Source organism: Myzus persicae, unplaced genomic scaffold, assembly GCF_001856785.1.
Source record: "Myzus persicae strain clone G006 unplaced genomic scaffold, MPER_G0061.0, whole genome shotgun sequence".
NCBI lineage: Eukaryota > Metazoa > Arthropoda > Insecta > Hemiptera > Aphididae > Myzus > Myzus persicae.
This window is the reverse complement of record NW_019103056.1, coordinates 233611-246008: the sequence shown is the minus strand read 5'-3', so window position 1 is coordinate 246008 and position 12398 is coordinate 233611. Positions and strand designations below refer to the sequence as shown.

The window sequence follows — 12398 nt, the reverse complement described above, 5'->3', positions numbered from 1 at the left end:
TACACTTAATCCATCAAATTAGGCCAGTATATCACCCAGGTATGCTTCAACGTTGACTGTTTATTTCGGTACAATTACCCATTTTTTAGTTTGTTGAATTTTTAAAATCTTGGTTTACAGTGTACACGTATAGATCGACAGGTGTATCTAAACACTGTGCTGTAGTTAGGGGGGAGTCTTAAGGGTTGAAGTCCCCGAAATATCAAATTTACTTTATTGTAAAAACTAAAAAGCCGGTAGTACTGTAATAGGCGGTGCATACTAGTGGCCTCCCAAAATATAAGAATTACCTCGCATCCTTATCGGAAATTATTGTAATTACTAATTATTATAAATATTTAATCATCGTGTATAAAATGGTCGAAAAAACACCTATAAATAAATCATGTGTTTCTTTATCTAATTTAATACAACAATTGTATGTATGATATATTATTAAATATAGCCGATATAGGTATAACGGTATTATAGTTGTTGACATTTTGTTGTACGATGTACTTACTACCCAGCCAATGGAGCCGAAGATCTGAAGATTATTTGTCAGAACCTATTATTTGATAATATATTTCATTGCACCTATACGAAAAATGGTTCTGAGCAGAAATAGCCTGGCAGTCAATAGCAATAGGTAAGTAGCATATTATATTAGTCAGTTTGGGATATTTTTCCATTAGTCATTTATTTTACTATTAGCATTATGGTAGATTTCTTTAATTTTTGTTGAAAACATTGCATAATTATAATATTAATGTTTATTTTTTTTGGTTCTACCCCCAAATGCTTATGAACAATTATTCATTATTTACACGCAGTCGCTTCACGCCAGTCGTGCAGTGCACACGTATATCGCTATCTCAGTGTTATGTATAACTTGGTTATCTTAATATCAACGGAATCATACGGGCGCTTCACCTCCTGAAGCAGCTAATCGTGTTAAATTGACGTCGCAACCGCAGATCTGCAAGTCATCGACATTCGACACCACCCTTTTCCGAGGATAGTAAATATAAGTTTCTTGTATTAAAACAAAAATTAATATAAACTATATTATTTCGTATTATTGTTCAAACTACAATATTATCAACAACTATTTTAATAGAATATCTAATTCTATTACTCCAAGGCACCGTCGCGCACGGTGACCTTTGGACTCCGTGATTAGATTAAACCGTCGCATTATGTCGCGTGGCTGTTCCAATATTAATAATAAACCCGTATCGCCAATTACAATTATAAACAAGCAACAGGTAATCAAGCAAAAAAAAAAGGCCTCAACGCAAATCAAACAAAAGATTCCTACATCATCAACGACACCAACAATGCCGCCCAATGAAACCACCAAAAAAACAAAGATATTTGCCTCTCCTAATCGCTATAGCGCTCTCTCCAACACTGTTGAATCTGACGATAATGACGTCCCACCTGAGTCTCTTAGCCAGGAGCCATCTGATACCACCACACATGCGTCAACGAAAGTGTCATTGCCGCCCCGCATTTTTATCAAAGGCGTATTAAATTACTCAGCCCTACTCTCCGAACTTACAGAACTAATCGGGCCAAATAGCTTCGTATGTAAATCGACATCTACCCATTTAAAAGTGCAAGCCGAAAAATCTGATGACTATAGAAAAATAATCCATTTCCTAAATGAAAACAACGCATCATTCCATACCTATCAGCTTCAATCAGAGAAATCTTCACCCCTCTACCCCAACTTCAGATATCTCCTCGGCAATTGAGGAAATTGGGTTCTCAACTAGGCAAGTCACAAATATAAAGCATCACCAAACAAAAATGGCTTTTCCCATGTTCTTCGTTGATCTCGAGCCTGACCCCTCTAACAAAGACTTCTTCAACGTCAAGTCAATCCTGCACACATTAGTCAAAGTCGAGGAACCTCACAAACGCCGCGATATTCCACAATGCCTTAACTGCCAATCTTACAGGCACACAAGAGCATACTGCTCCTACCCCCCCACGCTATGTTAAATGTGGTGAGGGCCACCCAATTTCAGTATGCGGAAAAACGCCTGACACTCCCGTCACCTGCGCGCTGTGCTCCGGCAGTCACCCGGCCAACTACAAAGGCTGCACTGTTCACAAGGAGCTCCAAAACCGCCGCCGTCACCCACTCACCACAACCAAACTCACTCAGAAACCTCATCTAAAGCAGCCTCTTCAACGCCCTGCTCCATCAACCAGCTCGCCATCTTCCAATCTTCAATCAAACACGCGCCCCAAATCTTATGCAAATGTAACAGGTAACGACACCACTCATAATCAATCTTGCTACAACCATTCCCCCAAAACTGATATTGATGTTTTTTCTAAGTTTTTAGATGAATTTAAATCTGTTATCAATCCTCTAATTACTCTCCTCACCTTTGTCATCTCCAAGCTCCTTGATACTAAACAAAATGCCTATCTCCTATACTTCTAACTCTCTCCTCACCCTTCTATGGAATGCTAACGGACTAAAGAATCACACTAATGAACTTTTCCTCACCCTTCAAGAAAAAAGAATTGACATTGTCCTTATATCTGAAACCCACTTCACCTCCAACTCATATGTCAACCTCTCTGGTTACGATTCCTACCGTGCAAACCACCCAGACAACACTGCACATGCAGGAGCAGCAATATATATAAAATCTTCACTTAAATACATACCACTCCCAAACTTCATATCTGACGATATTCAATCCTGCGCAATATCTCTAATAATTAATAATATCCCTATCACATTCGCAGCTGTTTATTCTCCACCAAAACACAAAATCTCCTCTGCCAGATTTACTGAAATTTTTTCCACATTCAACAACAACTACATCATATTTGGTGATCTAAATGCAAAGCATCTTCAGTGGGGCTGTCGTGCCTCAAACCCTAGAGGAAATTCTCTCCTCCAATCCCTACTAACTACCAACACTTCTGTCATTGCACCTCCAAATTACACATACTGGCCTAACTCCCGTCGAAAAATGCCAGACATCCTGGATATCTTCGTCACTAAGATTCCAAGAAATCTCCACACCCAAATATTTAATCTCATTGACCCTTGCTCAGACCATTCGCCAGTCATGCTTTCGCTAGACTGTCTTTCTCAAGCTAAAGTCAACCCCTCAGCTCTATCACAATTTCCAATCGACTGGGACAAATTTAGTACAATCCTATCTGAAAAACCCTGCCTTAAACTCCGCCTAAAGACTCCCTCTGATATCGATGAAGCAGTAAACCTACTCACAACTAATATCCAAACCTCTGTGTGGGACTCATCTAAACCTGTGCCCTTGCACGTTAAGCCTCCCCTCATCTCCCCTCCTACATACGAACTCTCATCTCACAAAAACGTCGCGCTCGGGTTATTTGGCAAAGAACTCGATACCCTATTGACAAATCCCATTACAATGCACTTACCCAAAAGTTGAAACGTCTCCTAGCTAACCTTAAATCGTAGTCTTACACATACTATATTTCTTCTCTCACTGGCATAGACGGCTCCCTATGGAAATCCACTAGGAAACTACTACGAATTCACAATCCTCCCCCTACCCTACGTAATGCTGATGGTAGCTGGGCATTGTCTGAACAATCTCAAGCCAACATATTTGCCAACCACCTATCAAACACATTTCAACCATATCACAATATTATCTCTCCAACCAAAATCCAAGAAGTTGAAAGCTTTCTTAACTCTCCTCTTCCATTGTATCCTCCTCCTAGAGCTTTTTACCCTAGTGAAGTTGAATTTAATCTTAAGAAAAACTCACCAAATAAATCTCCTGGATTTGACTTAATTTCAGCGGAAGTGGTCAAACACCTTCTCAGAAAAACCATAATTTTTCTAACTCAAATTTATAACGCTATGCTTCGTTTATCATACTTTCCTATATTATGGAAATATTCTATTATAATACTCATACCAAAACCAAAAAAAACCCCTGACTGTCCTTCCTCATATAGGCCTATAAGTCTCCTACCAACTCTCTTCAAACTATTTGAAAAACTCCTTCTCAAACGAATACTCCCAATAGTTGATGAAGCTAAAGTACTACCAGACTCACAATTCCTTTTTTCGCAACAGTCACTCAACGATCCATCAGATTCATCGCCTGGTTGACAAAATTTCATTTGCCCTGGAGGAAAAACTATACTGTACTGGTGCTTTCCTTGATGTCTCCCAAGCTTTCGACAGAGTCTGGCACTCAGACCTCCTTTATAAATTAAAGCTTATCCTTCCTAGCCACTACTATCTTATCCTCAAATCCTACCTCGAAGATCGGTTCTTTTCCGTACGTGTAGGTTCTTCCTTCTCCCCTCCTACTGAAATAAAAGTAGGCGTACCACAAGGCGCAGTAATTGCTCCCCTACTCTTCAATCACTACATCTCTGACCAGCTTACTTCACCCCATACCTTAGTCGGTGATTTTGCTGACGACAAAGCCATACTAGCAACCAGCCCAGATCCCATTCTAGCCTCCTCCTACATACAAGATCATCTCTTCTCCCTTGAATTGTGGTACAAAACATGGGGCGAAAAAAAAAATGAAACCAAATCCATCCACGGTACTTTTGCACTTTGTCACGGTGTATGCCCAACACTTTACCTCAATAATCAACCACTCCCCCTGCGCAGTGCATACGTTACCTTGGTATACTCATTGACTGCCGCCTCACCTGGAAACCTCACATAATAAGCAAAACCCGTACACTTAACGACCGCTTCCGACTCCTTCGTCCACTTCTAACATCAAAGCATTTGAAACTCTCCAATAAGCTCCTGCTTTACAAACTCCTACTAAGACCCATCTGGACCTATGGGATTCAACTATGGGGCGCTGCCAAAATGTCCAACATCAACCGCATTCAAAGATTCCAATCCAAAACTCTACGTACCATTCTAAAAGCACCCTTCTATGTCTCTAACCACACCCTCCACTCTGACCTAAAAATTCCATTTGTCTCCGAACTAGCCAAAACTCACTACAAACGTTTCAATAGCCGCCTAGCCTATTATAAGAATTCGTTAATCTCCAATCTTTCATCTGCTTCTATCCCAGGTAGTCCAGTTAAAAGACTTAAAAGACAGTGGTGTCGTGACCTGCTAGCCTAATTTAGTCCTACTCATGTCGTAGTACCTCCGCTGGGAGGCCTCTACACTCAGTCTAATCTGTCGTTATTTATTTTTATTTAATTCATCAATTGTTCTTATTGTTCTATTTTATTGTAACAGATTGAATAAAAATCCTTAAATAACAAAAAAAAAAAAGTATTTACACGCGACTTTTTTTAAATTACATTAACAAAAACTTGAATAACCTTGTATTACATTTTCAGTTTAGTGTCTGAGCGAAAAATTAACTATTGATAATAATTCAAAAAAGAAAATTTCTCATGCCTATAAATATTTTTAAAAGAGTTAAAATATTTTAAAAGTTTTATCTTGTATAGAAAATAATCATAGAAAAATTAAATGAAAATGTATAGTATCTATGGTTGTTGAGTTACAACAAAAAATTACTTTAAGTGAGTTAGAGAGTTTGAATTCCTCAGCAATTATTTTAATTAAACGTAGAACCTTTACAGGACGTCACACCCTCATGTGTTGTCGCCATCTTACAAGTGCGTACCAAACCAAATTTAAGCTCAGCAGTTCACGTTTTATGCCTTTTTAAAAATCTCATGAAAATAATTATTCGCATCCAGGTTGTTAAAAACTTCAATAATTTCACTAATATATTTTCGAGCTTGAGTTTAATATTATATTATTATCAGAAATAGCACCGCTGTGTTGTTCGCCGTCACCGTCGTCGTCATTCGAGAAAAAATAATTAATACACACTAAAAATAGCTAGGTACGCAAAATCCAAATATACCAACATGGATTAATGATTATTAGGGCAAGGATTTTAATGACCCAACTTATGATAAATTGACCCTTGAAAAAGCCAAGGGGGGTAGATTCCCCTACTTGCCCTCCCCGCCCCCTGCATACGCCCATGACAGGTAATGAAGCAATATTCATTTTCTTAAAACACTGAGGTTTCATCGATTTACCTATAAAAAGAGGCTTCCTTATTTCACCTACCATGCTCCTACATATCAATACAGTTAACCTATCCTTAGATTTTATACCACAAACACACACATCGCCCTTTATTATTAAAGAATTGCTAGGGATCCCTATAAAAAAAGACCTGCAGTATAGTGTATACATATAAATTATATTAATTTTTAATGTCATAGTACGCGCTCATATATTGATTGTCTATGGGTATCGACGATACAAAAATCATACTATACATCAGTCTTAGTGAGGTTTCCGTCTTGGTGGGATAAAATTATATGTAGTTTGAAACGAGACCAAAAAAATGTTCTGTGGTACCGGGGTTTCTGTCTTACCGAAGTTCCGTCTAAATGAGGTTTTACTTTTTTTTTATTTTTTTGAACTTAAATTAAATTGTATTAATCATTGATTTTGTAGCCCTTACTAATATCTTGTGTGTCATACGAAAATAAGAAGAATGTGAGCCCAAGTACAGAAATATGGGGTTAAAAAAATGGCCGGGATCACAAACATACGTGTCAATAGGAAGCATGTTGACATCGTTAATGAAGAAATACAATGTTATGGAAGATATACTAAAATATAAGTTAATTTAATGACAACACTAAATGATTCAAGTTTCGAAATTTTTATTACAGATTAAGCGATCATTTGAACATGAAAACTATATTACAATTTTGTTTATATGTACTTCAATTACAACAATTTGGCAAAACAGGTTTAAAAATTATAAAATAATAATTAAACAAAACAAAAAAAAAAACATTACAATAACTTATTGTAAGAAAAACTATTTAGTGTCACACAATCAAATCTTAGTTTCTTAAGAATAATCATCCCAATAAAAACAGTTCCTTGAAATATTGAATATAATCTCAAAAATATTGGAAAAGAATATTACTACGCCTTAATTAATATCACAGTAGTTTTGAGGCTTTTATTAAGTCATGACAATCAGATGATCCTTGCACCTGGTTTCAGCAATGGAGTTCGTTCTTGCAAATTGGTGTTGGTTTTAAGAACAGATTGTGAAGTTGAAGTGCTTGCATGATTGCCTCGTTCTTCGAGTTGTCTAGAAGAACACAAAAGATACGAGATATTATTAATTATTTATATACTCATTAAGTTAATGTATAATTACTTTCTATGAATGCTATGTAAAAGCAATGCGCTCTGATTTACTTCTATTGAGGTTAAATAGTCAGTTGTAGAAAATATTGATGAGCGCATCATAGAACTACTGTTGACTCGGTTTGGACGACCAGTCAAGCTAAATATTCAAAGAATTATTATTTATAAAATAAATATTGAATTACAAAAATATAACATACCCTTCTTTATGCAGTAACCGTGTGCTCTGATCAAGCCCAATTAAACAGGAAGGTATTTCTGCAATATTTAATGTACTACCAATAATATCATGATGTTGAAACTAAAAAATAAATTATTAAATATTACTATTGTGTAATCAATAATTATATTATAAACATTTATACATTTATACATTTATTTTAAATTAAAAACTTACTGGGTTTATCATAGAATTACTGGTGGATGAATATTTTTGACGAGTCTTAGCAATTATTTCATCTACAAACTCTTTAGCTTCAATATCAACTGGATCCCAAGTGGGATTGCGTACAGAGAAACTGAGAAGAGACATTTCTACTTTTCCATCTTCAGCTTGATCTACTTGAGGTAATTTTGCTGTGGGGGTTCCAGGCGATGAAGGGCCAGGAGAACGCCAGGCAGGATTACCATTTTTGCGTAAATTCATCATAGAAAAAGCACATACATCACCTACTCCTGCTACTTCTGCAGTATAATTACGGTAAAAATCTACGATTTCCAAAGATCTGGGGCGAAGCCAGAAAAACAGTATAAATGGTGTAACTAGTGGTGATATTAATTCGTTAAACAAATAATTCTGAAAATTAAATATATTTTACATATTTAATTAAAATTTTTTTTAACTGTACAGTACTTACAGCTTTGAATGGGAAAATTTGGGAAAACTGATTGCTGACTTGTTGTGTATGAGCTTTTCCAACCCATGAATCTGGTAGGTAATGAACTTCAGTCAATATAGCAGTCATCAATGATTCTTGGCAAACAATTTCTTTATCATCATCAACAAGACTTCTAAAATGAAAAAATTCATTATTTATTACAAATTAATTAATCAATTACGACATAATATTTACGTTATGATATACATTTAAACTAACCGACAAATCAAAAATAACAGTGATAATCCACTCAATATAGTTATCATGTGTTCAATTGATAAAATACTGTCATCGTACACAGTCATTGCAAGTATAGGTACCATAATAGCACTTGTGAAAAACATTGTATTCCTGAAATTTCAAATCTATTATTACATGTTTGTATGTGTTTATAATTAATAATTTGGAATTTAACCATACTTTGCAATTATAACGCTAACAGGTGCTGCAAAACTTTGCAAATATTTGGCTGCAGGCACATACGCACGACTAAGTCGAGCACTAAGCTCATGGTCCAGTTCATTGAAGTGACGTAAATATATTTTTGAATATAAGGACCACATGCGAATACTAAGAACACTCGGTTCATTTTTAACCATCTAATAAATATGACAAAAAATTTAAACAATTAAAACTAATATTGTTTAACTATATTATATTATCTTACTTGAGCATTGTCACACAACTTGTAAATTAATTGCCAAGTAAAAATTACAGGAGATAGCAATATATTAATCAAGGCAACCCAACTAATAGTTTTACGCATTGACTGTGCCAACTCCAAACGTTTTCCAGGTTGTTTGTATTCCGGTTTAAGATGCCAATTATTTTCAAATGGCGACCATGGACCCCCTAAAATTATTAATTTATTTTAAATATTCATACATATTCAAAAATATTTATTTTTTATACAATTTGTAGTACTTGACATTACTATTTATAAGGATTTCATCAGTTTATAAACAACCCACCCACCAACTACATTTACTAGAACTAATGTAATGTTTTTAGGTTCTTCTTTAGTTAAATTTTTCATGAAATTTAACAATTTACGATATTGATACACTTATTTTTTACTTGAATAATCAATCTTCTGTAATGAATTATAAATAAACCTATTAAACTTAAAACATTTTGTTTCCAGATTTTCTCAGCAGTAGTTGCTCCTAGTATTCTTATAAAAAGCCGCCCCTGGATTTCATACTAACAGAGAACAATACAAGGACACACCCTATCAATAGCGTAATTATAGAGAAGGATTTGGGTGTCATATTATTTAGAATGTATCTAGAATTAATACAATACAAATCCTCTATGCTAGATAATTACATAAGATGTTATTACTAGATAATACACACTATTGCATAAATATTAAAATGTATTGTCGTAAAAAAAAAGTAAACCACTGAGCAGTCAAAATAAATTTTAAGGCAGAGAAATGATGTACATCAGCAACATTGTATAATGTATTATGTTTAACTACATCAATTGTATGTGGATATTTAAAAATATGTATTTATTTGTTTCCGTGTAGATATACATTTATGCATGTACTTATCTAATTTATATCACAATGGTTGTATTGGGAGATGCTTATGATACATACATACAAACATATTTTAAGAAGATAATAGGTAAAATATACAAAAATATCAACACACGTATGACCAAATTACACCACTCCACCCAATATGCTGTATAATAATATGTATTTGCTATTTTATAACATAAATCCGATAAATATATACAACATAAACATTAAATTTGTATAGCAAAATAGAACATACTTTTGATGTTATCTAATTAGATTATTAAAATATATTTATTTCATTTAATTACTTACAGAAAAGCAACAAATTTAAATTGTACTTCATTCCGTGAGAAAAATAGATAACATCACCAAGAAATGGTATATTGAAATGTGTAGGAAGCACAGATTTATTCACAAGAGCTATTAAGTAGTTTTTTGTTCTAATAAATAATGAAAAAGTAGTTAGATACAAAGATACAATATTAAATTATTTTAATATGCAAAAAATATATTTTAGTCACCTTAAAATACGTTGATAAATGTCAAGTTCTGTAAGATCAAGTTTATGTATACACATATTTTGTTCTTTTTGTGCTTCGATTACTTTGTGTATAATTTCTCGCCAAGTATAGTTTTGTAACTCTTTCTAAAATATAAAGATGATTTTTAATTTTTTTAAATATTCTGAAAAATGTTATTTTTATTTTTAAACCATAGCTCACGTCAGGTATATGGAGTGCAACATTATAAAATGCTTTGATATCAGCATAATGATAAGCAACATTAAACACTTTCATAAGACGGAAAAGAGCAAACATTAATAATGGTATCATGTATAGATATGTGAAAATCGTAAATTTGCTAGTACATTTTGAAGCTGGCAGAAAAACGTCAGATAAACGTACTTTATCAGTGCCATTCATTACTCTGTTTGAATCTGCTGGTTTGTCTCTAAACATTGAATTACATTTTAAAAATTAGTAATAAATACAGTTGTGTTGAAACTGTATTTTATTAATCAACCGTTAAAAACAAACTATTACATTTATAAATTACATTTACTATTACATTTAGTTGTAAATACATTTTAATTTAATAAATTACTAAAAATTAAGACATCAACATCAATTACAATTATTAAGAGTCAAGAATCAAGATATGTAGGTTTAAATCATAATTAAGTTTTTACAGTCTAACAATCAAATAAAGGCATAAGCGCAATTAGGGGATCTGGAAGGACTGGGCCCCCCAAGATAGATTAATAACTTGTTTCCTAAAATTCCTAGACCTTTGACAATTTAACTGCTATTCTTATTATATTTTTTTTTTTGAAAAAAATGTTATTATTTAATTTGCACTTAAAGTTTATAATTATTTTATATTGCCTATAATAAATATTATAAGCTAATTTTACAGTTTATGCACTGAACTATATATACAGACAGTATATTATTATTGTAAAAAATGAAACTTAATTAAATAAATAGTTGTTATTTTTTTTTTTGTATAATTTTAGGTGAATATATTTTGTGGTATGGAGGGTAACATCTCATGGGTAATGTTTCATGTAATATCAAGTTAGCCCACCAACATTTTAGCTCTAGTCACGCCACTGAATAGTGGTGATGTACAATTTATGACTCACCATTAATAAATTATAATGTAATATTTTGTAGACTATTGATCACAATCGTTACAATTGCCACGCAATAAAACAATTTAAATATATGGCTTATACTAGCAGTATTAACATCAAACCTAAAATGTTATAAATGAAGATGTCTTTTTGATATAGGTCATAGAATAGTTAATTTATGTTTTGAATAAAAAAGAAGCTTCTTAAAATAAACTTAATTCATATTTGAGATATTATTATTTAAATTAATTTCAACTTAGTTAAATACAATATTATACCTGAAAAGTACTGGGTAGTCAATGCAGTAAAACAGAAATAGAGAAAACACCAATAAGAATATAACTTGCAAAAGATCTAGTGTTGATTGAAGAATGAGACAAATAAATCCATGTCTTTGGTGGTAAAGGTAGATTCTTGTAAAAAATGTATCTAAGTCTTCTATGTGATTCCATCGGTCTAAAACAATATATTATTTAATATTAATAATAAATAAATATGTGCAGATATAACAGTTTCCATTGAATAATGTTTTGAAAACAATTATTATTAATTTGGCTCCTTCAAATTAAATGTCAACATTTTAGAACACTTACTTCTAGCTATATTGGGAGTAAACTGGAAATGGACTTCTTCTTCTCTTTCAGAATTAAGAACTTGATATCCAGTTTCAGGCATTTTAATGTCTATAAATAATGATAATTGTTACACGGTGGATCATACAATAAGCCTAATCCAAATCACTGAGGAAATGGATCAACAAAATAGACAAAAATGACAATTACTCTAGTATGTTGCAAAAGAAAAAAAACAAAGGACATAATCATGGTAGGAGGTCAAAGTGTAATAGACTTGTATTAATTCAAAAACCTTTGTTCTCCAGAACCTTCAACGTGCAGGTACTCTTGGCTAATGTGAGATCAGCGTTTTCTATTTACATCCAATAATGGGTTTAATGCCCCATTGTTTGAAGAACGAGATCAAATAGGACAACTACATAATAAAAAAATATTAAATATTTACGAAATAATATTATACAACAGTAAGAAAAGTTAAAAAAAATTTGTTAAAAATAATCAAAACTGCGCATTTGATCATTGATAATATTATCGTCATGCTGATGCTGGTATAAACCACATTAACTGCTAATGTTATTAC

At 33.2% G+C, this 12398-nt stretch overlaps 1 protein-coding gene across 2 annotated transcripts; it reads right to left on the bottom strand.

The window, feature by feature from the left end:
• Positions 1 to 6679: 6679 nt before the first annotated feature.
• Positions 6680 to 12322, bottom strand: LOC111033691 (autophagy-related protein 9A). Of its 2 annotated transcripts, none has more exons than XM_022314564.1 (14): positions 12111 to 12321; positions 11837 to 11926; positions 11522 to 11699; positions 10330 to 10558; positions 10129 to 10253; positions 9920 to 10047; positions 8744 to 8928; positions 8497 to 8675; positions 8296 to 8427; positions 8056 to 8209; positions 7596 to 7994; positions 7399 to 7499; positions 7209 to 7337; positions 6680 to 7139 (listed from the first exon to the last, which is right to left on the bottom strand). In XM_022314564.1, exons 2-14 carry the CDS (start codon positions 11916 to 11918, stop codon positions 7022 to 7024), a joined length of 2139 nt encoding a protein of 712 aa, XP_022170256.1. In that variant the 5' UTR covers positions 11919 to 11926; positions 12111 to 12321; the 3' UTR covers positions 6680 to 7021. The 2 variants fall into 2 exon arrangements, with proteins under 2 accessions (XP_022170256.1, XP_022170255.1); XM_022314563.1 differs by having other exon boundaries at positions 7022 to 7139; positions 12026 to 12322.
• Between the last annotated feature and the right edge of the window lie 76 nt (positions 12323 to 12398).